At 46.5% G+C, this 26,748-nt stretch overlaps 1 protein-coding gene across 3 annotated transcripts in view; it reads left to right on the top strand.

Moving 5' to 3' along the window:
* Positions 1-26,748, top strand: part of ITPK1 (inositol-tetrakisphosphate 1-kinase) — a 603,720-nt gene that overhangs the window by 376,365 nt on the left and 200,607 nt on the right. For all 3 annotated transcript variants that reach the window (XM_078660084.1, XM_078660082.1, XM_078660083.1), the window contains one exon: positions 22,650-22,775. In XM_078660084.1, the coding sequence (XP_078516210.1) occupies positions 22,650-22,775 (126 nt within the window). The remainder of the gene's footprint in view (positions 1-22,649; positions 22,776-26,748) is intronic.

Genomic DNA, 26,748 nt, shown 5'->3' with positions numbered 1-26,748 from the left:
GGGCCTAATAAGGTTTGGGGAGGAGAGACACTTGTCTCCCCGCTCCTTTAAAACATAAATGATGTCATAGAGCATGTCCAAAGGTGAGCCATATGGAGAAGTGGCCATCGCCTTGGTATTTCTGTATCTTGTGGTTGCCAACCATGACCGAAAGGGCCTGCAAGGGTTGAGCCTTACAAGATTCCTTAGAAGGGGACAATGGGGTAATTATGGACACATTTAGGTTTCTATTTGTATCTGTTTTCTTGTCAGAAGAAGCAGTTGACCTTTTTCTAGCGTGTCACAGATGAGGGAGACACTGAGGCATGCCAGAGCTCGAATTCCACTAGCCCTGGACATCTCTCTGATGGCTGGTGCAGGCACCTTCGCGCTCCTGTCTCAGTCATCAGTGGTACTGTCGCCTCAGGCTGTTGCTGGACCTGAAGTAGCTCGCCATTTTTTATTATACCAAGAGCGAATAATGCGGGCTGACTGACACGTCCCCACCTCTTTAGTGCCACAGGATGGCACACTGGACAGCCTAGTGTCCGGTGACCCCTTCGGGGTACCGTGCGTCACTTCTGGCCGAGGTGGGCATAAGTAAGAGGGTAAGACCGATGGTTCACCGGAAGTGGGAGGGGCTATCCCCTCACCACAACCGCTAAGCACCGATTGGCTAAGGCCACAATGCAAGTTGGCCCATCAGGTGGTAGGCCGCAAGGCACGGCTTGCCTTTGGATCGCCTGTAAGATAACCCACCATGTTTGGCATATTTTGTATTCTAATTAACCTGCAGCATTTATTCCCTCTAAAAAGTTGTCTTGTCTGCTTATTTATGTACATGTATGTTGCTGCAGAAGGGCTGGTGAATGTGGCCGATATTGGCACTATAGATTATTCACTCTTGATGTATCGAAAACTGTCCTGCAAACAAGGAGGGCATAACTTGTAGCCCTTACGGGAGACCAGCCATAGGGAGAGCTAGTTGCCCAATAGCAGTAATAGTAATGTTGATTGGTTACTGCTGGAAGTAACTTGGCAGCAGCAGAGTGGAAGTTACCGCCGCACAGGAGCAGAGATGGCTTTTGTCTGGAAGCTGCTTGATGGCAGCTGGGTAAGTGCTTGCATAACAGACCCAGAGAAGTGGGCCTGCTGCAGGAAGTTGCGTACCTGGGGCAGGGAAAGTGCCTGCTGGTGGGCATTACACAGTGGCCATAGAGAGAGATTGCTGCCAGAGGAGACCACACTGAATTGGACAACATTGGAAGCTGCATGATGCCAGCTGAGGGAGGCTGTTGGCATGACAGGAGAAGAGACGGGCATATGGAAGAAAGGTACATGATGAGAACAGAGAATGCTTGCTGCTGGAAATTACACAAAAGGAACACGGAGTGCTCGCTGCTGGACATTAAATGGAAGGAACAGAGAGATTGCTTGCTGATGGACATTACATGACAGGAACAGAGAAAGAGTGCTTGTTGATGGGCTTTACATGAAAGAAACCGAGGGAAAGTGCCTGCTGGTCGACATTACATGAAAGGAACAAAAAGAGGGTGCTTGTTGCTGGGCATTACATGAAAGGAACAGAGGGAGTGCGCTTGCTGGTGGACATTACATGAAAGGAGCAGAGGGAGAGTACTTGCTACTGAGCATTACATGAAAGGAACAGAGGGAGAGTGCTTGCTGCTGGACATTACATGAAAGGAACAGAGGGAGAGTGCTTGCTTCTGGGCATTACATGAAAGGAAAAGAGAGAGAGCTTGCTGCTGGGCATTACATGAAAGGAACAGAGAGAGAAAGATTGCTTGCTGCTGGACATTGCATGAAAGGGACAGAGGGAGAGTGCTTGCTGCTGGACATTACATGAAAGGAACCGAGGGAGAGTGCTTGCTTCTGGGCATTAACATGAAACGAAAAGAGAGAGAACTTGCTGCTGGGCATTCCATGAAAGGAATAGAGGGAGAGTTCTTGCTGCTGGGCATTACATGAAAGGAACAGAGGGAGAGCGCGTGCTGCTGGACATTGCATGAAAGGAATCGAGGGAAAGTGCCTGCTGGTGGACATTACACAGTAGCCATAGAGAGAGAGAGAGATTGCTGCCAGAGGAGACCACACTGGATTGGAGAACATCGGAAGCTGCATGATGCCAGCCGAGGGAGTGCTGGCTGTTGGCATGACCGGAGAAGAGACAGGCATATGGAAGGAAGGTACATGATGAGAACAGAGAATGCTTTCTGGAAATTACACGAAAGGAACACAGAGTGCTTGCTGCTGTACATTACATGAAAAGAACGGAGAGTGTGCTTGCTGCTGGACAATACATGAAAGGAACAGAGGGAGAGTGCTTGCTGCTGGGCATTACACGTAAGGAACAGAGAGAGGGAGTACTTGCAGCTGGACATTACATGAAAGGAACAGAGAGAAAGAGATTGTTCCTTTCATGTAATGTCCAGCAGCAAGCACCCTCTCTCTCTCTCTCTCTCTCTCTCTCCGTTCCTTTCATGTAATGCCCAGCAGCAAGCACTCTCCCTCTGTTCCTTACATGTAATGTCCAGAAGCAGGCACTCGCTCTGTTCTTTTCATGTATTGTCCAGCAGCAAGCACTCTCTCTCTCTCGGTTCCTTTCGTGTAATGTCCAGCAGCAAGTACTCCCTCTCTCTGTTCCTTACGTGTAATGCCCAGCAGCAAGCACTCTCCCTCTGTTCCTTCCATATAATGTCCAGCAACGAGCACTCTCTGCTTGCTGCTGGACCAGAGAGTGCTCGTTGCTGGACATTATATGGAAGGAAAAGAGAGAGCTTGCTTCTGGGCATTACATGAAAGGAAAAGAGAGAGCTTGCTGCTGGGCATTACATGAAAGGAACAGAGAGAAAGAGATTGCTTGCTGCTGGACATTACATGAAAGGAACAGAGGGAGAGTGCTTGCTTCTGGGCATTACATGAAAGGAAAAGAGAGAGAGCTTGCTGCTGGGCATTACATGAAAGGAACAGAGAGAGAAAGATTGCTTGCTGCTGGACATTGCATGAAAGGGACAGAGGGAGAGTGCTTGCTGCTGGACATTACATGAAAGGAACCGAGGGAGAGTGCTTGCTTCTGGGCATTACATGAAAGGAAAAGAGAGAGAGCTTGCTGCTGGGCATTACATGAAAGGAACAGAGAGAGAAAGATTGCTTGCTGCTGGACATTGCATGAAAGGGACAGAGGGAGAGTGCTTGCTGCTGGACATTACATGAAAGGAACCGAGGGAGAGTGCTTGCTTCTGGGCATTAACATGAAACGAAAAGAGAGAGAACTTGCTGCTGGGCATTCCATGAAAGGAATAGAGGGAGAGTTCTTGCTGCTGGGCATTACATGAAAGGAACAGAGGGAGAGCGCGTGCTGCTGGACATTGCATGAAAGGAATCGAGGGAAAGTGCCTGCTGGTGGACATTACACAGTAGCCATAGAGAGAGAGAGAGATTGCTGCCAGAGGAGACCACACTGGATTGGAGAACATCGGAAGCTGCATGATGCCAGCCGAGGGAGTGCTGGCTGTTGGCATGACCGGAGAAGAGACAGGCATATGGAAGGAAGGTACATGATGAGAACAGAGAATGCTTTCTGGAAATTACACGAAAGGAACACAGAGTGCTTGCTGCTGTACATTACATGAAAAGAATGGAGAGTGTGCTTGCTGCTGGACAATACATGAAAGGAACAGAGGGAGAGTGCTTGCTGCTGGGCATTACACGTAAGGAACAGAGAGAGGGAGTACTTGCAGCTGGACATTACATGAAAGGAACAGAGAGAAAGAGATTGTTCCTTTCATGTAATGTCCAGCAGCAAGCACCCTCTCTCTCTCTCTCTCTCTCTCTCTCTCTCTCTCTCTCTCCGTTCCTTTCATGTAATGCCCAGCAGCAAGCACTCTCCCTCTGTTCCTTACATGTAATGTCCAGAAGCAGGCACTCGCTCTGTTCTTTTCATGTATTGTCCAGCAGCAAGCACTCTCTCTCTCTCGGTTCCTTTCGTGTAATGTCCAGCAGCAAGTACTCCCTCTCTCTGTTCCTTACGTGTAATGCCCAGCAGCAAGCACTCTCCCTCTGTTCCTTCCATATAATGTCCAGCAACGAGCACTCTCTGCTTGCTGCTGGACCAGAGAGTGCTCGTTGCTGGACATTATATGGAAGGAAAAGAGAGAGCTTGCTTCTGGGCATTACATGAAAGGAAAAGAGAGAGCTTGCTGCTGGGCATTACATGAAAGGAACAGAGAGAAAGAGATTGCTTGCTGCTGGACATTACATGAAAGGAACAGAGAGTGCTTGCTTCTGGACATTACATGATGGCAGCAAAGAACATTTGCTGCTTGAAGTTACAAGATGGGAGCAGAGAGAGTGCTCTTGCTGGAAGTAACATTACTGTAGCAGGGAGATGCCTCCGGATATAATTTACGCATGGCAGCACAGTGATTGCATTCTGCTAGTTGTTTTATGGTGGGAGCAGCAAGAGTGGCTGCTGCTGGAAGATCTCCAAGACAATGTGCAGTAAATTCAAACACGGTTTCCCGACTCTATCCCAAATGTAGACCTCCTGCTTCCGTGGACCCCAGGGGACATTAAACCTAAAAATATATTATTTACACTGCGCACAGCAATGCTTTTTTTTATTTACATCAGTATGGGGCCCACATAGTAGTTTTATAACTTGCAGAGCTGATGTGAAGCACACCCTCGTAGAATACCTTATTTCTCAGTTTTGTTTTTCCTCCTCAGATCTTTCTTTGGCACTCCCCTGCCCTCAATCGATTAGTTTGACATCTAAAGGATATTAAAAAAAAAAAAAAGCCTCTTACTATGTTTTAGATGAGGTATTTTCCGTCAGGTGGTGAAACAGTCGAATACGTGAGCGCCTCCATTCACACCAGGCCCTAACGATGCTGAGGAAATGTAAACTGGCCTCCTGTGTAGTACTTGCTCAGTTTTCCGAAAGGCTGCTATGGGCGGGAAGGAGTCAGACACTTATAGTGCCCACACCCCGCCAGCGCTCGCTCGCTCCGCTCTGCGCACATTAACACTTATATACCAAGGAAAACTCATGAGACATATTTGTGGGAAAGCACTGTCGCAGGTTTATTTCGTACAACAGGTAGCTGATAAGGTGGGTCATCTTACAGGCGATCCAATGCGGCAGCCCCTCGCTGACCCGCATGCCTAAGGAGCCATCTTGCACGGCGAGTCGATGCTCTGACGGTGCAGTAAATTACCATTTTATTTCGTTATACTCCCGCCCCCCCCTGTCAGGGCGGAGCAATGAGGCACACCCCCGGTCTGTTCAGGCCCCCCGACCGCCCGAAGGACTAACGGGGCGCCGACGCTGTTTCCTGGAACCCCCTCGGCTCCAGGTTCTTGGCTCAGGCACCCTTACTGTGCCAGGCAGAGGTATTTAGACTGTATCCTTCTGCCGCAGAGGTACCCCTACTGTCCATCTGCTTCCAGATCGCCCTGTGACTCCGCCTGCAACACAAAACATGACCATTAACAAATTCACAACTTTCGCCCGCCGCTCTGCCGCTGGGTCAGGGTTCAGGGTGGGATCAGCGCAGAGCCGGGGGAACCAGGCGCGAGAAAAAGAGGCCGAGCCTAGCTGCTGGGCCTGTTTTATACTCAAAGGCACGCCCCCTTTTCCAGGTGAGCCCTCCCTATTGGCTGTTGGCGAGGGCGGCTCCAAGGGGTTGACGTGCTACCAGCTCCGCTCGCCCGCCGTGTGGTACTAGGGCGCTGCCCGCCCATGCTCCCCTGCGTGTCGCGCGGTCCGCGGCAGTAAGTGCGCCCGACCCGTGAACAATGTTGTGAGGGCTGCATCTCCAGCAGGATGTTTCCTGTAGGGGCAACCGCCCCAGGCTAGGTCACATATTACGGACACGGTGTCCGGTCCGAAACTTGTCTGCATCATCGTTTGCAGGTGTTTGTTTAATTACGTCAGTGGTAGCAAAATGCATTTGGTAACGTACCGTCCAGAACTGATAACATCGTTACGTCCTGGAAGGGAGGTTGGGGTGGCGGAGGATTGGGGTGGCGGGGGGGGGAGGGGTGGGGGGGGGAGGGAGAGACACTCCCAGATGTCCATCTGCAGACAGTCTGTGTATGTACACCCCAAACGGCAAATGGTAAAACGCAAGCTTGAGAGCAGGAGGACCCTGGGCACATTCACGTTTCCTTATGGTATGAACCGAGCAAGGAGAGTGTGGCGGGAGGCCAAGCAAAGCCACGAGCAGGCATATGGGGCAATGACGAAGCAAAGCCACGAGCAGGCATATGGGGCAATGACGTGGACGAGGCCGAAGATCTGGTCCGAAAGTTCAGTGTATGGGCTGGGTTTTGGCTGCTTGTGGCCAGGTTTTGCCTGCTTTGTGGGCCTGGTTTTTGGCCTTGTGGCCCGATTTTTGCTTTTGCTATCTCGGGCTTGCCACATTATGTACTTATTGAAGGAGAAAACATGTGATTATTTGTTCTGCAGGCTGAAAATCGACACGCAGTACTATAGTCAGTGCTGCCTTTGCTTCTAATATCTTAGGCAAAGGTGCCCCACCTGTTCTAGTCACAAAATGGCCTCCAGGCCGTCCCCGCGTGTCTCTGCTCAGTGAGCATCATTGCAGGCGCGGCTCTCATGACAGCCCTGGGCAGGGGGCGTAGGTAGGGGGCCCCGGAAGAGGGGGTCCGAGCGGGGCGGAGCCCCCCGGAGCGCAGGAAGGTGTTTTAATAAAACGTCCAGAAAAGGCGTTCGATGACCAGCCAATCAGGAACCAGGAGGAACGCAGGCCAGTGAAGAGGGGGGGGGGGTATGGTGGGGTCAGGGTGTTTGGAAGTGGAACAGAGCCGGAGACCGCCAAATCCCTGCCAGGGGCCCCCACGCAAATATGTATCCATCCTCAGAGGATTATAATATTAAGGATATATATTGGCGTGGTGGACCCTGGGGTTTGGCGGCCCTGTGCAGGTGCACAGCTTGCACATGCCTAAGGCCGCCCCTGATCATTGTAAGAGGTTGTTTAAAAAAAAAAAAACAGCTAATGCTGCTGGGAATGCAACCAGTCCTGCAGGACTAACACAAGCAGAGCAGGTGGCGTCCGTGTCGGATAGCACATAACTTCAATCTACCTCTGAGACAGCAGAGCCAGGGGTTCTGCCTCTGCATGAGTGAATGGGTAGCTCTGGCCAGAGCCGCGTGCTCACACATGTAACGGACACAAAGAGGCTTTTAAAACACGGGCTCACATCGAGCAGCTGTCCGCTTTCACCTTTTAAGAAAACATCTAGGAAACTTTTGTGTTAGAATGACGCAGGATTCAGTAGAAGGTTTTAATATTTATATTTAATTCCTATAATATAAGGCCCAAAAATGAACAGAAACCTTACTGCGAATTCCAGTAAAAAAACATTTTTCACACATTTGCTGTGCTTGTTTTGTATTCATTTTTATTTCTGTATTTTTCAACTGTCACTTCTTATTGTATATTTCTATTATTTTGTGCTATACAGAAGTACATCAAAAATAGTATGTTTTTACATGCAGGGTCGGAGTGGCCTATAGTATAATCTGGCAGCGCCAGAAGTGCTGGTCCGGCTGTTTGTGGGCCTTATTTATGTTTTGTAGAGTCAGTTTTCGCCGCAGATTTTACCACACACATTGCCTGAGCAAGTACACAGGCACCCAGCTTTCCATACCTTGCAAAACACTTCTACAGCCTGTTTTTACACGTTTAAAACTGCCCTGGTTTGCAAACGTAGGGCACTTTTTTTTAACTCTCTTTTTTTAACTCTCTGAGGGCCACTTTTAATTTTGCGCCCAAGCCTATATTCTAGCCCACTCCGGCCCAGGGCAAGCTACTTTTGTGCAAAAGTTCCACTTAAGAGAGTGGTTGTGCTGTGAGTTGGACATTCGGTAGTAACCTCGGGAAGGGACTTTGAGGGAAAGGGAGTACTTTCCTTGAACGCTTTCAGTGTATGAGTTTGAGATTTTATAAAAAAACGAACAATTCCTAAGATCCTGAAACAGAAAAGGGTTGTAGCAGTTTGAGTTTGGAAGGTTTAAGCCTGGAACTATGTGGCTGGGGCATGAGTGCCAAGAGCGCACAGGGTAATGGGGCTGTAGTGTTTAATGATTGTGGGGGCAGACTGCAACACCTTGACAGATAGGCCAAATGTTGTTTGAGCAACTGTGCGGGGGCGGGGTGGGAGAGGCTGTGTCCATTTTCAGTTTATTTTGAGCTAAAAGTTATTTGCAAGTGTCAAATGAAATGATGGAAGTTATTCCACTTTTCCCGGGTTATTAAAACAATCGTTCAACACAAAACAAAGTGAAAGCTCCGCCTTCAGATACACGGAATGTGCCAACACCCAGGGAGGAGGCATTGATAGAATAAAAGTAAAGGTTTGACTTGTTGTTAATTTGTAATATTGGGACGCCTTTGGCATTAAGGAGCCCATAGCTCAACTGAAAGAGGCGGCTTTGCGCAGCATACAAATAGGCCATGGCAAAGCCAGTAGGTCTCACCTTTAAAAGGCTTTGCCTTCCCGGGACGGTGCCGTCTGTATCCACTTTACCTCGGATATCTCAAAAACCGTAAGATTGGAAATGGTCTAATTACAGCAACAGGGCAATATTTTGCGGAAAACAAACACTCAGTTCCATCTCCAACGACTTTGTGGGAGGCATATAAAACTGTACTGCGGGCCATGCAATCTCCCTAGTTGCAAGACATAAACGGGTCCAACGACAGCAGATTGAGACTTTGGAACAGGGGGTATCCCAGGCAGAGATTGATCATGCCACAGACACCAGTGACAACTCTGCACACAAGTTACCTTTAGCGCAACAGGTATACAGGGGGCCTATGCATGGTAGGAGGTGAAAACCCAATTCACCAGCACACTATTTACGAATTAAGTGATAAAGCAGGCAAACTCCTAGTCTGGCTGGACGAAGGGGAAGGGCTAGCAGGTGGGTGGCGCAACTCAGATTGGAGACTGGACTTGTAATCACAGACCCACAGCATATAGTTGATACATTGCTAGCCCATTATGAGAAGTATACACACCCATGGCCACAGCTACAATAGAAGAAAATTCAGCCTTCCTAAAAGACATACAGATGAACACACTGATCTAAGATGCAACTGAAGCTCTGGAAGCAGATCTGACTCGGAAGAGCTCACGCTAGCAGTAGGCGCATTGCATACGGGAAAAGCCCTAGGACCCAATGGTAATCCTGTAGAATTCTACAAGCGAGCAGAAACTCAGCTCATACCACATCTGCTTAACATGTACAAAGATAGTTTGGAGAAAGGGGAGTTGCTCAGGGATCAGCGTCTAGCGAGGATAGTTGCAATACATAGGCCGGGCGAGGTGCCGCAGGAATGCATGTTTTACAGGCCGATTTCCTTGATAAATGCAGAAGCCAAAATACTCTCTAAAGCTCTGGCCATGCGACTACAGCCACATCTCAAAACACTGATCCACCCGGACGAATCCGGATTTATGCCGAACCGTAACACAGAGCTTAATCTACAGAGATTACATAGCGTCATGGTGCGCAGGCCTACTATTGAGGACGCGGTCATTTTGTGTGGCAGGGTATGCTCAGACGTGAGTCCCTTGCTCACTTTTCCCCTGGATTCAAGCAAGCCGGGCTGAAGACGGCGGTAATGCCAGAAACCGGTCCTCGGCAGCTTGTTTCCGGTCCAGGGAAGGCATGGCTTGGCAGTTCGGGCTGGACTGTTCCCATGAGGCACAGGGTCAGACTGATTTGCATATAGCCATGTCTGAACTGGGGTGGCAGAGTGGGCTAAAGAACAGTGATGGATCCAACCCAGATCTTTTGACTGGGTGTGTGTGTTTGATTGGTTCAGATGCTCCATCCATCACCACCCCCTTTAGTACCGCTTATTGCCGCCATAAGTGTGGCAGGGTATGCTCAGACGTGAGTCCCTTGCTCACTTTGCCACTGGATTCAAGCAAGCCGGGCTGAAGACGGCTGTAATGCCAGAAACCGGTCCTCGGCAGCTTGTTTCCGGTCCAGGGAAGGCATGGCTTGGCAGTTCGGGCTGGACTGTTCCCATGAGGCACAGGGTCAGACTGATTTGCATATAGCCATGTGTGAACTGGGGTGGCAGAGTGGGCTAAAGAACGGTGATGGATCCAACCCAGATCTTTTGACTGGGTGTGTGTTTGATTGGTTCAGATGCTCCATCCATCACCACCCCCTTTTGTACCGCTCTTTATGATGATGGCACTCCCCAGATTCCTATGCGTAGAATACGCAGTTCCCCCGACTACTTTGCAGCGATAAACGCTGAGGTGACCTATCTCTTATGGGACTGGAAGTCTTCCCGTATAGCCATGCATAAACTAGTGAGGGGCTGGTGTGACGGTGGCATCGCCCTCTCCAATATAAAAATATATTACTAGGCGTCGCAACTGACGGTAATACATCAATGGCTTCACGCACCTCAAGAAGAACCAGCGTTCTGCATGGACAGGCACCTCCTAGAAGCCGAGGGGATAGTGGGGGCACTATACAATAAATCTAGGAAGATTGCTTTCACAGGTCCAACGGCACAGGCCACACCACTATGGGAAACTCGGCGGTTAGGCAATCTGCAAAATACCATGGGATTTAGACAGTGGGATCTGATTGGTATGTCAAAGGTGGGAGATATCTGGAAAAAAAGGTGAGGTTGTCCCATTGCCCAGTTACAGATCACTTATGGACTGGCGCAGACGGAATCTTTCAGATACATGCAGATTAGGCACGCTCTCATGGGAGTAATTGCACCAGGGACACAACTGCCAGAGGCCTCGCCACTAAAGGACAGACTTCTGACAGACCACTTGAGTAAAAAAGCCATTTCCCAAACCTACCGAAAAATAATAATCAGCCGGACCCCACGGCAGCCCTTAAGGAGCAATGGGAGAATTAAGTGGGAGAACTGGACGAAACAGATTGGCAGGAGGCAATCGCGTCCCCAAAAGAGGTAGAGATACCTGAGGCAGTGTGGCGCATTGAGTACATTCTTGCACACTCTCTGGCACTGCCCGGAAATCCCACCTTATTGGGAGGGCGGTTATGCGCACAATTTCGCAGGTAACAGGAGTTATGGGTCCGCCGGAACCGAAGAGATGTCTACTTAACATTTGGGAGCCTACAGACCTCAATTATGCAGCTCAAGACTGGGCTACACTGGGTATGGTACTGGCAAAGCGGAATATAGCGCAGCACTGGGGGCTGAGACAAATTCCTAACCATCACCAATGGTGTCGTGACATGGACAATGCAATGATAATAAAGAAATGAGTCTATGTCCACAGGGTATGCCCCTAAACATGGACTCTGGTATGGGGCAGGTGGAATGCTTTCTGGGGTTATATCTGTGAGCCCCCAGAAGAGGAATCTTTATCGGATGTCAGCGACTAGTGAACCACGTCGTGGTTATTGTGCTGTGTAATGTAACCCTGTACAAATATATGCTAAATCACAAGAGGAAACCTTACTGACCAATGTAGAAGATAAACAACTAATGTATAATATCTTGACACACCATGTATACACCATTGAATATTACTGTAATGTACCGATTTATAGTTAATTGCAAAATGCCAATAAAAATGTTTTAAAAGGCTATGCCTTTGCTGATGCTTTTTACAGTCTGTATGTGCCAAGAAACCTGTGTGTTAATGTCCAGCAATGTTGAAATTGTTTTTCATCAGTGTAAATTAACTCAAAGATGGCTTATTGATGCATGTGTCATTACGCATGCACACTTATGCATCTGGACACATCTGTGCATGTCGTGGCACATGCACATTGCGCACCCTTCTACCGTTCTCGCGTGGTGCAAGGATATGTTATAGCAAACAATGCTGAAAAGTGCATACCTGCGTAAAAAAAGGGTGAGCAGCCTTCATTTAGGAAAAATTAAAAATGAAGACAAATGATGGGAAGGGGACAGATTCTGAGGTGGAGCAGCGTTGCCCCGCTGCTCTGAGCAATGTAAAATGATAAAGTTACTATAATTTTATTTTTAGTATGGGCTACGGTGCGAGGTTAGGGCGAGGCTGGGGTCACAGGGAGGAGTGGTTTGTGCACCATAAGTGTGCATGACAGTTTGGCTGGCTGTCTTGGGCTGATCAAACAGACATGCACACTTAGCATTTCGCCACCTGGCTGTGTTGCACAGCAAGGTGGAGAACTGTCCCAGTCTCCCTGGCATTGCCTGAGCAGCCAAATATGCCGCTCAGACCAATCACGACACTGCTGTCATGCTGGTGACAGTGGTATTTTGATTTGCTTAGGGGAGGCTAGGCGGCTAGTGTGCTTCCGTAATCCCTGGAGTCCGGAAGAGAAGAGCACAGAGGAGTGGCGGCGGGCATCCATAGGTTTGTATTTTTTTCTTAAATCTCTTACCAAGGGAAAAGTTTGTGGGATTGCTGTAAAAAGTAAGATTTCGGCTCAGCTAGAACAGTTTCAGAGAGGAACACGCATCTCGCACAATCCATTCCTTGCAATCAGTCATATTTTTGACCCGAGGTTTGCTTATTTAGCATTGGGACCTTTGATGCACGTGTCCATGGCTGACACACAATGATATTAGATGGTACATTTCCAGACACAATGTATAAATATGGTTGATTTTAAGTCTCCTTTGATTATAGGCATGTGACGAATATGGTGCAATTTCTTTGAGTCTGCTTGCCATAATTTGGGTTGTTTCTGATGTATTGTTTTGAAAGAAGAGGACAGATGTCTGCTGCCGCTCTCTGCTTCCTACCCATTTTTGATCCTTCGTGCAACACTTGTCTACCAGAGACCTGCTGTTCCAGTGAGACTGATGTATCTGCAATCTATGCCCTCGCCCCTACCCTCCTCCTGGCATACTGCCTTTTCCAGTTATCCACCTATACCACATAGCCAGAGATTGAGATCACTCTAGCCTAACAACGCTCTATGATGACTGGCTGCATCTCGTACACTATCTGTTCAACTTAGTACTCTGAAGTGTTTCTGAGTGGACATGTACAATGCTTCACAGGCCCCCAAAATAAGTAGAATTACGAATTCTAACAGGAGCCCTTCATGGGTGCGAGGCGGATTTAAATGTATCATTTGAGTGACAGGTGGAGGTGGTTATCACTGCTGCTCATTACCACCTGTATGGGCCGTAGAGGACTTTCCCATTACTGAGCACTGATTCTAGGATAATGCTGGTGCAGACAGTTGTACTGTGTTTGAATAGTTAGCCACACAATCTGTGATACTGCGTGACTGCTTATTCCTGCATCCCGATTAGACTGCTCAGTCTGTGGCAATCCTTACGAAAGAGAGCCATATGCAGGAGCGGCATGTGCGGGTAAGAGCGGTGGGCGGGGTGAACTCGACAGACGAAGAGGGAAAATTAAAGAAATAATTAATTTTCCCTCATTGCGGTCTGAGTCCACAACCCTCCGCTCTTACCTCCAAGGGCCGCTCTTGGCCGTAGGCCCCTATAAAGGTATGTTCATATATCCACGGGTGGACAAACATAAGCGGGGTCAGTGTGGGTCATCAGATTCTTTTTAGGACGTTGGCATAAATGGAGAAATTCATTACAACCTCCTTTCCAGCTTAGCTACCCCAACATCGTTTCTGTTGAGAATTATGCCAGAAGCTTGTTCTAAGTTGGAAAACCTTTAATGGTGTTGGCTAGTGAAGGTGGCCACTGGTGCAGTGTCCCAGTGTCTAGGAGGATGCAGAGATGTCTACTTTGCCTTCAAGTTGCGATTACAGCCATTATGGAAATGCATCATTTATACTGATTTCTTTGAGGAGACATGCTGAACCCTTTCTCCTTCAGCCCTGCTGCCCTCACCTGTTTTCAACACCGCTCACAACCTGCACTATTTTGCTGTATCCTTGAATTTTTTCGTGACCTTTTTTCCCAATCTTTCCACTTTTGTCTCCATGTCTCAAACGGGCTGAACGGCTGCTCTCATCATCACGTCCTCCATTCCTTCCCATCACCCTCTACGCTCCCTGTTCTCCGAAGAGTATTGAATACTTACCTGTTAAAAACTTTCCACTTGCAGGACTAAACCTGCAGTCTCACCTGTCGTCCCATTAAATCTACATTTCTCCACCTTCCTCTTCATTTTCCTGTTATCAGGTTTGTATCTTCCTGTTGGCCTGTGAAATGTTATGTTGCTAGGCTTGCTTTTATACATCCAGTTATAGCTAAATACAATTCTACTTCCTTTGGCTTTCCCCATCGTTAATTCAATCTTTTCCCCATCTTTGCCTCATTTACTCTCCTGTGACTCCTCCTGCTCTCCCTAAATTTTCTCCCACTCCTCCTCCGTACTTCTGCCCCTTTTTCTCTCTCCAACTTGAAATTGATCCCATCCCCATGTCCCTTCATCATCTTAGCTTCACTCTGTCGGCCTTCAAACATTCATGTGGGCGGAATCCAAAACAACGAAAACAGACTAAAATTAAATTGTTATGTTATACAGGCTCCTAGACTCTTTTATAACTCTACTCTGATCCTTTGCATGGATGCAGAAGAGCGTTATGCACCAGAATTTGAAGATCTAAGAAATTAGTTCATGCGCTGTGACATCGCAGCATGGACGTATGGTGGTTCCCACACGCCCCCTCACCAAACTCGTTTTCCCTGAGCTTTCTGTGGTGCATGCACTACCAGAGTAACCACGTTGGTTTAGGTACTCATTCTTAGCCTGGGGTCCAAAGTGCCTACTTGTGCGTTGGGTCCACAAATGTTTCAAAACAATTCAATGGTTGCAGCTTAATAAATTATACATAATTAACAAAGTAAAGTTGTACAATTTTAAACACTGTAAATGCGAAGGGTTTCAAAATTGGAGGCTAAATGGTAAGTTGGGGAGGGGAGCAGACAGCTAAACAAACCTTCTTGCCAGGGTGCCCGCTTCCCTGAATGAAATGTAAATGTGCGCAACTGTTCAATCTGCAAATGTAATGGGTGCCTGGCAGCCGGTATTGGCTTAAATTGATGGAACCACTTGAAGCTTCCTGATGACCCACATTTATTCTTTTTGAGAGGTATTGACAGGGAGCTCCCAGTTGTGCTCTGAAGTGTGTGCTTTTAAAAGACCATTATACAAAAATGCACTATGTACTGTCTGGGTATTACTAAAATCTGTATTTTGGAAGATAATTTTTTTTATTTGAATCATTTATGCAAATTTCGTAATAGCCTGTCTTAAACTGTGTGTAATGCAAGTTTATAATGACTTGCATATTCAGTGCTTTTTTTCACAGACTAGGACTATGTAACACTAAACCTACACAAGTCACTATTCTCCATTCTCCACTCTCCACTGCACCAACCAGGATTCAATGTTGTGGCTCTGTACAGTGCATTGACTATTAGAGGTTTCATAATGTATGATAGGGCATATCCCACTGATTAACAAAACTTTCATTTAATTTTCATTTAAGCTGTGCGTGTAAGAATGAAAAAGTTACAGAATATTTTGTATTTTTAGCCATGCCTTCTTCGACCTTTGCCCCCCCTCCCTCCCCCCTTTCCCCCCCTCCCTCCCCCCTTTCCCCCCCTCCCAATGCGTAGAGCATAACCGGCCCCATAATTTCTTTTAATGCACTTCGATCACTGCTTAAATGTATGATTTATACCACAATGCTCCAAAATATGTAACTGCGTATGGTTAGATTGCACTGGTGTAAGTATCCCATACTGAGAGACATCGAGTTCGGAAACTCTATACTAAAATAACTTGGGGACATTGTATCTGGGAACAGCAGACATAATGCGAGAAAGATGCAGAAGTTTTCCGACTAAAAGGAGACAGGATATCAGGGCTACATGGATCCAATAGGACCTTAACCCAGAACATTATACTTCAGAAGAGAAATTTAATTTCAGGATACTGTAAGTAGGCAACTCGTCTAGTTCAAGTGGCACAATGGACGAACAAAGTCATAATTCTGTAGTTTGTGCACTGTAAATAGCGTTGAATGCACTGTGCTGATGATCTTCTTGTAGACATGACCACCTTTACCTCCAGATAGAAGAGTTCACCTCTGTAGTCATGCCTTTGACCCTTATGGATGTGTTGTGAAGGGGCCGCTCTTTGCTCAAATTCTTATTTGCGGCTCCACACCCATTTGTTTTGGTATGGTCAGCCTTTTCATTTTTTTTGGTAGGATCAGCTTTTTTAAAACATTTTTTTAATTTTTGTTAAAATGTCTTCCTTTGAGTATTTTTTTAATTTTGCATCACTCCTTACAAGGACATACATCATTAACTGCTCACCAGAGGGAATGTTAACTAAGAGTTAAATAAAAAAAAAAGGCAAATCATACACTCTGTAAAATAAAGTTAGCTGCAGACATAGAATAGCTCAACGATTTCAAACCCTTCTCTTGCCTACCTTTCTTGGAATGACTCTGGAGAGTGTAGTTAATATGCAACTTAGAAAAATCACATCTAGTATAATAGCAGGGTAGACCCGAACCAGTCCGCTTTGGTAGAAGAGTGCAGCAGGGAAAATAGCAACCCCACCACTTATTGATGAGGCTCTAGAGAGTCTAGACAAAGGGAAGTCTTGGCTTTAGTACTCCTTAACGGCAAAGCTGCTTTTGATGCAGGCGAGCACAACAATAGTCTTTGCATACTTTAGACGAGGATGGGAAAAGATGGCACCACCATCAACTGGATGCGGTCTTACTTGGCACACAGATCCCAAACATGATGGGAACTTCTCCTCCTATTCTTCTCCATCGCTACATGGTGTTCCACGAGGCTCCTTAAGGGCCCTTCATTATAGCAACATCTTTGGTTCTATACATGACAATCTACGTCACGAAAATGCTGTACAAGATCAGCAAGCAAAAGACCAAATCCTTAGTGTCCTCCAAATTGGATTTAAGAATGGCTTTACTTTTTTCCCCCAAAATCAAACTTACTGCCCTTAAAAGTAGTGCTACACTGTGCAGCAAGACAAAAGTAAACCTGAAGAAACCAGGGCATATCTTGTTTGTCCTTAAATCTTTAAACTGGCTCTTTGAAGAGAAACAATGTGTATTCCATATGGCTTGCATGATCATAACCCACGTTGTCCAGAGCGGAATTACATATCATAGGGAAATAAACTCCGAAACCAAGAAGGACTGGGCTTGAAATTCAGAAAATCAGATAGTACAGAACTCTTAATCATTTTTTGAAGAGGGCAACACTGAAGATGTGTTTTAGGACTGCGTAACACCCTTCATACTTTTTCAAAGAAAGGATTGAAAATACCCCTGTCCTGGAGGAGCCAAGATGGCGTCCGGGTAGGACGCTCAGTCCCTCGGCTCCGAGGGTCATCTCCGCTTTTGCCATTATCCTGTCGTTTATCCTGGCCCGCCATGGCAGATTGGTGATTGTGACGACGTGCGGCGACCGGTGGAGAAATTCTGATGCGGGGCCGTTTTCGCTAGCGGGTGAAAGGATGGATCGCAATATGCGGCCCGCAGCGCTTCTCGGACCGGGACCTCGAGTGGATGGTGAGGCCGGCCGCTCGGTGCTCGACTTGGGAGGCCAGCAACCGCTGTGAGCCGGTCGGAACTTTTCCTGGTGAAGGGTACCCGAATTTCACGACGCATGCCCCGCTCTCCTGCAGGTACGGAGTTAATCGTGCCTGGCGCTTTGTTTGAGGCACCGCGCGGCGGCCAGTGCCCTAACTACTGGCTGCCGAGACCCGGCTTTTGTGGAGCGCCGAACTCAGCGGGAGGCTCCCGACTCTCTGCTCCCGCTCACTTTTGCCCGTCTCTCTGGGTCCTCCGTTTGTTGCAACGTATTGGCACTCTTGGTGACCGTTATATTGATTGGAACTCTGGCTTCCCACTTTGAATGCCCTGACCTGTTTCATAGTGTCTACCCCCACGCAAACGGCGGCCATGATGGAACACAGCCTGCTGAAGTCGGTGCTGCAGTGTTATGGCGGACGTGTAGTGCAACGGGACACACTCGAAGGGGAGAGTGGTGTAGATGTGGGGAATGGCGATCTTCTGGCTGCTGTCCTCTCCCTTCATCACGCTCTGGCACACTCTGCTAAACTCCTGATCGGCAAGGTGGAAGATATCATGTGTGCCTTGGGGAGCTCGCGACCTGTTGATTCGCGGATACATTTCTACTGTTCTCATTCCTCGTCCGTCTCCATCAAGATGGCTGCCCTGTTTCACAATGGCGGATCCGAATCTCCGGACCTCGGAAACTTCAAGGCTGCTGATGTTACGTTTCCGGGGCGATGTGAAGATTTCGGACTGGACCCGCGGTGGGAGTATTTGCCCCTAGTCATGCTCCCCACTGCCCGGGGGTCACCTCGGGAGTTTTTGGATGTGGCCATTTTTCCTCCTGACTTGGCTCCGCGTTGTGACATGGAGATGGTTCCTTCTTTGCCCGGGATGGGATCATTGGATTTGAGCAGGGCTGCCATGCTTGGGTGGTTGTACCGACTTACCGATCCTGGGTTGCTGTTTGCGTTTTTTTGGGACATTTTGATTAACTGTGGTGGTCGTGAAAAAACGGGACAGGGATGAACGCTTCCTATTACTGACTGATGGGTTACCCGCTGCTGACCGAGCCAGATTTGTGATATGCTGATTTCTTTTACTGTGCACTGTGCCGGCTTCGTGCCTTGTGAATTGCTTTGCTGGTAATGTTTTTGGCGCCTGATTCTCCATCCCTATTGATGTTTGGGAGTGTGATACTGAGGGCAGACATGTGGGAGGTGGATCGCTATCCTTGCCTATGATGTGGGTTGCCTTTGTGTTTCCGACTTCTCTTGATTGTAATTCTTGCCGCCGCCGGTCGTCATGTTTTGCGCTGTTGGCCTTGCGGGTGGGCGGAGCCGGGGGACGGGTGGTGGGCTCCTCCCCGGTTTCCCTTTCATGGGAGATTATTGGGGCTGTTCTTTCTTTTTCTTTCCTTTTTTCTCTTTTCCTTCTTTCTTTCTTGTCTATATTTCGGGTTCTTTAGTGGGCGACAGACACTCTGCCGGGGGGGGGGGTAGGCCGTAGCCTCCGCGTTGCTGTAGGGTGGGGGGGAGGGTTTTTATTTTTCTCCATTTAGTTTCTATGGGCCTTATTTTATCTTTCTGCGCTTTCTTCTCCTGTTTCTGTTCTGGGTCCGTGCTGGGGGTTAGTGGGGAGGGGGTGGCGCTGACGGTGGTACGTACATACATGCTGGCTGCTGATTTTGTTGTTTTCTTAGTACCGCCATATTGTCCGATGTATTAATTTCCTTTGTGGTTTTTAGTGATGATGCCTCCCGCTCCTGTAATGATGCTACTCTATGGACTCAGTATTCTTTGCTCTTATTCTTCATTGATTTATGTTTCGTACAGAAAATTTTCAAAAGTAACCTTCAATGCTCCTTCTCCCCGGCGCCATGTTTCGCTCTAGTGTGATGTTTATTGATTATTGCTACACCATCTCTTGCCGCGGGGGAACTGTTTTATTTGCATTTGTGCTTCAATGTATCGTGTCCGACCTGACGGTTGTGGGCCCGTATTTGTTCTTTTCATGCACAATAAAGGTTTTAAAAAAAAAAAAAAAAAAGAAAATACCCCTGTCTAAATGCTAATAAACCCAAGTAAATGGTCTGCCTCGCTCTTGGCTTATCTGGGCTTCTGCCTTAGAATCATAAGATTCCCTTTATCTACATTCTTCTTTTACCAGTAATCCTGTAAGTGTAAGATACAAACTTTCATTTCTTAGACATTTTTATCCCATGTGATTGATCTTTGAAAATATACAATGTGTGTAACTATGTATTTAAAAATGTTTTTTTTGTTGCAACTCTCTGACCACGATTGGGGGGGAGGGGGGTGAAGGCACAGGGTAGACGGGGCACCTGGGTCCCAATGGTGGAGGTTGAGGTAATTTGCCACTGATGTCCTGGGGTCTCTCCTACTATGGCTCTGCAAACTGGGCCAGGTCCACCCTTTCCCCATTTTACTCTGAGGGTAGCAAGGGCGAGCAGTCAAGGTATGTAATATATGGGGGAGAGGGGGTAGCGCCTCAAAACTCAATAGCCAATCAAGAGACATGTAGGATCCATCCCAGTGATTACCTTCTGAGTTAAATGAAAGTATTTTAATCACATATCGTATCATATTACAATAATTGGGTTCAGTCAAAAGGTTACAATCCTAGTTGTGATCCTCAGTGAAATGCTACATGTATAGGTGCCCTCCCTCTGCTTACGTATTTCCCACACCATCATTAAATAATACAAGACAAGCCTCTGATTAGCCAGAGGTGCATTTCACTCTGAACACTGACAAGGCGTAGATGCACATAGCAGTTCAATTTGTTTTTGCTTATTTAGGTTTACTCAGTAAAAGTCTCAAGTTTGCCTCACACACATCAGTCTGGTTCTTCAGTCTCTTGCTCCACACACAATTTTTGGCCCAGTGGTTTTCTGCATTTGTTTTATTGCAGTGCCGGCTGTATGCCAGACAAATGCAATCCCACCCCTGTGGTGGTGCTCAAACTGTAGGGGCTCGCACAGTGGCCCTTTTCTTCAGCAGTAGTGGCCTCCCGGCAATCTTGTGAACACGTGGTTGCCTTTGGCCCGTTGGGGTCTCTGTGCCAATCAGGGCCCCTATCGTGGTGGTGACAATGTATCCTGACACTATCAGCAGCAGCTGTCTTTCACGCTCACCTTAAAGAACAGAAACTGCATTCCCACCTCTCACCTCTGATACAATCTAACAAATGACAGTGCTCAGGAAGACCTAATCAGTAGCCCTTTGCAAACAAGTTTGTGTTGAATTTATAAAGGGAGCCCTCTCTCCAGCCTCCTCCACCCAGTGTCCTGATCAGCACCCTCTAGGTACAGAAATGCAGTCATTACTCTTCCACTGTCTGGGGAAGCTACATCCACCCTCCACCTTGTTCTGTTCTAAACAAGGTACCAGCCATACCGAATCTCACAAGTCAGTACACAGTCTCATCACACACAGACTCCTACTACCATACATGTGCCACGCACTCTCTGCTCGAACACAATTGATATGCACACCAAATATAAGCTCATTAGGGCTCACACAGCAGTGGAAGTTTGCATGAGAGTGTCAATAGACCACACTACTCTGACACAAACAAAAAGTTCTGGTCACTATTGATTAATGAAAACTCTGCATGCTGCCGCCACTGCTTTGCGACTCACCGCGCAATTAAATAGTAGTTCTACGCCCACTATGAGGGCACACTTGATGCACCCCTGCTGGCCACAGAACAGGTTCTGGACCTCTGAACACATGCCATATTAGGGTGGTTCCAGGGCCAAACAAAAACTATGATAAGTTTCACATCAGTCAGTCGTGCAGGGAAGGAGTAGAAGCCCATTTACATTGCAGGGGACATTCCCATCCTAACTACAAGGCATTTGTTTTTGGTACATCTTATTGTCTATACCGCTGTAAAGTACTCTGATGCGGAGTGACAGGGCCTGCACTGTACTACACCTCAAATAAGTAAAAATACAGATGTGCAGCTGCCCTTTACTGACAGTGGGTTCAGTATTCTTCGCTAGTATCAGAGTGTTGGTGGAAGAACTTCTCTGTGCGCATTAAGCGCACACTTGCCCATAGCTGTCAGAGGAGAAGGGGAGTAAAAGTGGCATAATTTCACTGGCCCTACACTTTTTCAGGGCACGGCGCTCTGGCTGCAAAATGTACTCATAGATTTTGATCGACGCAACTGCTGGAACTCGTATGTGTATCTAAAAAGGTTACAGGGACATTTTAGTTAGGAAATAGATTTTTTTAAACTAATTTAAAATTCACTGAAAAAAACAAAGGTGAAGAAGATTCGTCACATGGCACCAAATTTATTGGCAAAACAAAAAATGCTTTTGCTGTGGAAACTAGGTCCTAACTATAACTATCTACTGGCGACTTCCAAATCGACCCAATCTCCGCAAAAATTTCTGACATTCAGTACACTCATGAGCCACATGAATGTGAAGGGACAGGAGCATGTGATGCAAGTAGAATCCCGAATCTCCATGCTCATTGTTGTGAAACCTGATGCTTTGGATCCCTATTTTAAGGGTAGAAATTAATTCTTATGCAGTAATGGGAGAGTACTGGTTGATAATGTGCACTATGCATATATTTGCCATGTGTATGTTACATCTTTCAATGTAACGGGACGTGATGTGCCAAGAAAAGGAAGGGATGGTGAATCATGGATGTGCATGTCTTCCCACCTCTCCTAGTCAGTTTTTGAATATTGTCCACCTGTGCGCTCACAATGATGTATACACAAAAAATGCACTTTGTTAATTTGACAAATTCTCAAAATTAGATTTTTCCCTCTGTTTGCCTTTAAACCAAGGTGTTCAATATGCCACTGTAGATCGCGCCCCGAGTGCCTAATTCCGGTTGCCTACATAAATGGCATTTTATATAAATAACACATAATACAGCTCTTTCCTTACAAACCAGTACACTGCATGCAATGAAAAATGTGTGGTACATAACCGTATTCTACCTACCTAATCTGTTGTAGCAATCCAGGAGTACACAGACTGTTGAGCCTACGTTAGAGAAGCTGTTGGTGAAGAGCTGTTCATTAATAAATATCTTTTTGAATCTTTTTCCTGATCCAGCTTGACCTAACCAAGCCTATTGAGGACCAAGGACCGTTGGATGTGATCATTCACAAGCTTACTGACGTCATCTTGGAAGCAGACCAAAATGACAGCCAGTCCCTACAGCTGGTTCAGAGGTTTCAGGTAAGTCTCAATTTCTATGAAGTCCCTACCCTGCCTGAATGAAGAGTTACCTGTTCACAGTACCGTAGTGGGTGATATACTCGAGCCAGCTGCTCTTCGCTGTTTTCAGCAGGTTTATACATACATAGATATTGATGGAACTAAAGACCAGGCACATTATCCTGCTTGCTGCAGTATTGAAGACCCAACATAGATCCAAGTTGCGCTCAATTTTCAGGCCAGCCACATATGCACACCTACAATATATCTTAGCAGAAATAGTATATACAGTCGGCAAGGCCGGTTCTAGGATTTTTAGGGGTGAAGGGGAATGTGCTAGGCCCCTCTAATTTACATAAGTGACACCTTCAGGGCTCCGGGAGCTGCTTTGTGCAGACTCCTCCTGGGCCACAGCTCCCCTCTCTGCCACCTACAAGCACCTCTTTCACAGCTCATATCAGGCTGAAGGAGTGAGAATAGGTTGGGGGCTGAGCGTTAGAACTGTGCTGATGGGAAAGTGATGACAATGGGTGTCCCACAGTGTCTCAGACAGGCAAGAGGCCTAATTGCAGGACAAAATGTGTCTCCTCTCAACTGGCACAAGATGAAGTCTCCCCCTCCCATAGGCCTCCCCACACTATCCCTGAAAGGCCCAAGAAGGGGCCCTCCTGTACGCCCAATTGCAAACAGACACTTTTCTTCAATGGGATCGGCATGGGCACAAGAGGTTTGGTGGTGTTACACTGGTCTGGGGCCCCCATGCTGGTGGGCTGAGATCGAAGACCTGGGCAGCTGCCCATACTGCCCATGCCTAACGCCGGCCATAACAGTCAGTGGTTGTTATGAAAATCTGGCATGGATCTGGCCATCGTGGTGCAACATTTAGTACCCGTTTCCACCTTAGTCTCTGTCTTTGGTTTAACACTACTGTTGCTCACTTTTTTCAGCTCCAACCTTTATGAAATCCATTAATTGATGTTTCCATGCTCCTCAGTCCTGCCGAAAGCAGATATTTCATCTTCACTCGTAAACATTGTCCAGTTGTTGTATTTCCTGGCACCCTGTTATAGAGCTGCACTTTCTCTACTCTATTATTATCATCTCTGAGGGACGATTGTGCCCATCGGTCCTCCCTTTTCAATGCAAAACAGACTGGCCGTGCAACCTGTATCTTTTTCCCATTGCATCCCAGTATTGCCTTTTTTTTGTATTTTTTAAATGAATTTATTTCACTGTTTGTAGTGTACCTGCTTGTTGCCACTTGCAGAGCTGAACATTCAGCATTATGAGAGCGCCTCATGTGGACATAATCGCTGGGTGCATATGCTTATCCCTGTATGTGTAACTAAGTTGAGGCTTCTAGTTACGACTATTCTAGCAACAGTGGAGAAAAAAAAGATACGATGGGCCTCAGACAAAAAAGTCGGGCAGTAAAAGACAATCCGTGCCACTGCACACCCTGCACTAATGATAGCGTTACCCTTCTCATGCAACATGGTCAATGCGGAACCACACTCCTTCCTTCCCTTTCCAGAAAGCTTACAATCTTTTCTTTCCTTATTCAGGATGGCAGGTAGTGTCTTTTTAGGTCCAAGCCAACCAGACAGCAGAGCTGTCTGGTTGCCAACACATATTGGGGACATACTGGAATCTGACTTATAAATGCATAAAGGCCATTGCTTACCATTGGCTTCGTCTTTTGTTACTCACATTTGCATGGTTTCTGTTTGCTGGCTTTATTTGTTTTAGGCTGTGAAGCTTGAGTTAGTCTTTCAGATGGACCATAGCCTTTTTACTAAGCCCCTGGCTTATATTCTTCCACTACACTTTTTGAGAACTTTTTCCTTTTTTGTGAAGCCCTTCATGGCAATGCATGTTTTAAAGCTGTCTCTTCTTGCATGCTTCTCCCCCTCACCGGTCAGTCTATGGCTTCTGTTAGGCGTTTTGTGGATTCTGCAGTCACTTTTGCAAGAAGGTGGGATTTTTTCAGGCAATATTTATGCCTGAAAGTTTGTTTTGTTTAGAGGTTGCTTTTCGTAGGGCATGCTTCATTCACTAACTGCCATAGCATGCCTTCATTAGGGATGCCAGAAGTTGGCTTTTTAAAACATTGTTTTTACAATTGGTAAGGTCGACTAGCCCACGAAGAGAACATGGTGTTATTTTTATAGCATACCAACTGTCCATTTGATAGTAAAATGTGTACATCTTCCAAATGTTTGCTGATAATGCATTGTGTTCTTGTAACTGTAAAGAAAGCACCTGAACACGCGTTTTCATTTATTTGAGAAATCTAACAGTACTTTGCGGTCATTAACAGTTCAGACTAGTTTTCTGTTGTGATGACTTTGTACGCTTATGTACTCTGAGCAAGCATTTATTTGATTCTTAGAATGTGCTTTTCATTATGTACAAAACCTTAGTATAAGTTGGATAAGTCAGTTATTGTCATTTATTGTTTGGCAGTTGAACATGCTGGGTGTTGCCTTTCTGCATTTAATACAATAATTGTATAAATGCATATTATTTTTCATATTGCTAGCTTCTTTCCCAACGTACACAATGTAGCAAATGTGCTTTTTTGCAATATGAACATAAAAAGGCATCTTTCCTAGTCTGCTTTGGACCCATCATGTAAGCGAAACATGTACACTTTTTACAAACACACATGTTCTTCTCAATAGAAAGAACTTCAAGCTCTGCTGTAAAACAGTGCTCCTGCACTACTTTTTAAGAATCTGCAGGTCCAGCTTGGATTGTAAATTAAATCGTCAAAACAACGCCCTTTGTATGTGTGTATGTCTGTGTCTACAAAATGATGCAAAATCTGTGGCATTAGTTTTTTTCTCACCCTGGTACACAGCTTTCACGATGCTGTTCAACATGGCTAAAAGCATTTACAAAGCTAACCGGTCAAATATGCAAGACCTATTGCCTTGGTCAATGCTGGTTATTTTTTTATGTACTTGCATGCTTCCTTTTAATCAATTTTTTTTTCCAAAGCTGTTATTCGACCAGAAGCTAAAATAAAGACTCCCGCCTGTAGTCAGTTGCTTTATAATAATTCCCAAGGAGTGGTGGTGTATTCACCTGCTATTTCCTATTTTACCCTGTACCTTGGCTGTTATGTGAACTGCAAAGGAATCTCCTACTTAACCTGGCCAAGGAACATTAGAATAGAGCCTGCCCTTTGCATACTCATTACAGATTACCCCACCACCCCCCCAACGTTCATTGGTTTAGCGCCATTTTGCTAAGATAACAGGGGACTGTATACCACACAAATTAAGATTTCAGTATGTGTCCCAGTGCACTGCATACACATGAAGCGAACACCAAGATTTTGGTTGACATGGTCTGAAGAGTCACTCGGTGAGTATGGCACGTAGAAGGAATAGACCGTGCAGAGTGCTCTCTAAGCCTGACACAGACTCAAGAGCTGGTGAGTAGCATTCACTATGGACAGCCCATAGTTTAAGGTGCATTAAGGAGCATTCAGTGAGAGTCAATAAGGGCCCTACAAAACAAAGTGCACTAAAAGACATTTAGCAAACATGGACCTGTAGAACAAAAAGGGGGAGGCAAAGGATTTCTCAGTGAGTAAATGCCTTAACGTAGAAAGCACAATAAGGAGAACACAGTGACTTCAGAGAGTTCTGCTGAAGAGAAACCATGAAGTTGTCACTTAATGTGGGCCTGTACACTCACGCATTCTAAGAAGACCTCTCCTAGTAGAGGCAGATAGGCTGAAGGCATCTCACTGACAACGATGCATAGGCTGAAAGCACACAGTGGAGCATTCTGTGAATATTGCCCGCTAAATCGTGAGTGAGATCATTAAGAGACGGGAGGAAGAATGAACATTTCAGTCACATCTGTAGAGGGCGCATTAAGGAACATTTGAATATGTGCTAACCGACTGAAGACACACTATGTAGTGTTCATTGAGTACTGCCTGATCTACTGAATGGACATTAAGGAGAAACTTTAACTA

The sequence above is a fragment of the Lissotriton helveticus genome, chromosome 9 (assembly GCF_964261635.1).
Source record: "Lissotriton helveticus chromosome 9, aLisHel1.1, whole genome shotgun sequence".
NCBI lineage: Eukaryota > Metazoa > Chordata > Amphibia > Caudata > Salamandridae > Lissotriton > Lissotriton helveticus.
Note: the sequence above shows the minus strand (reverse complement) of the source record. Positions and strands in the feature narration are given on the sequence as shown.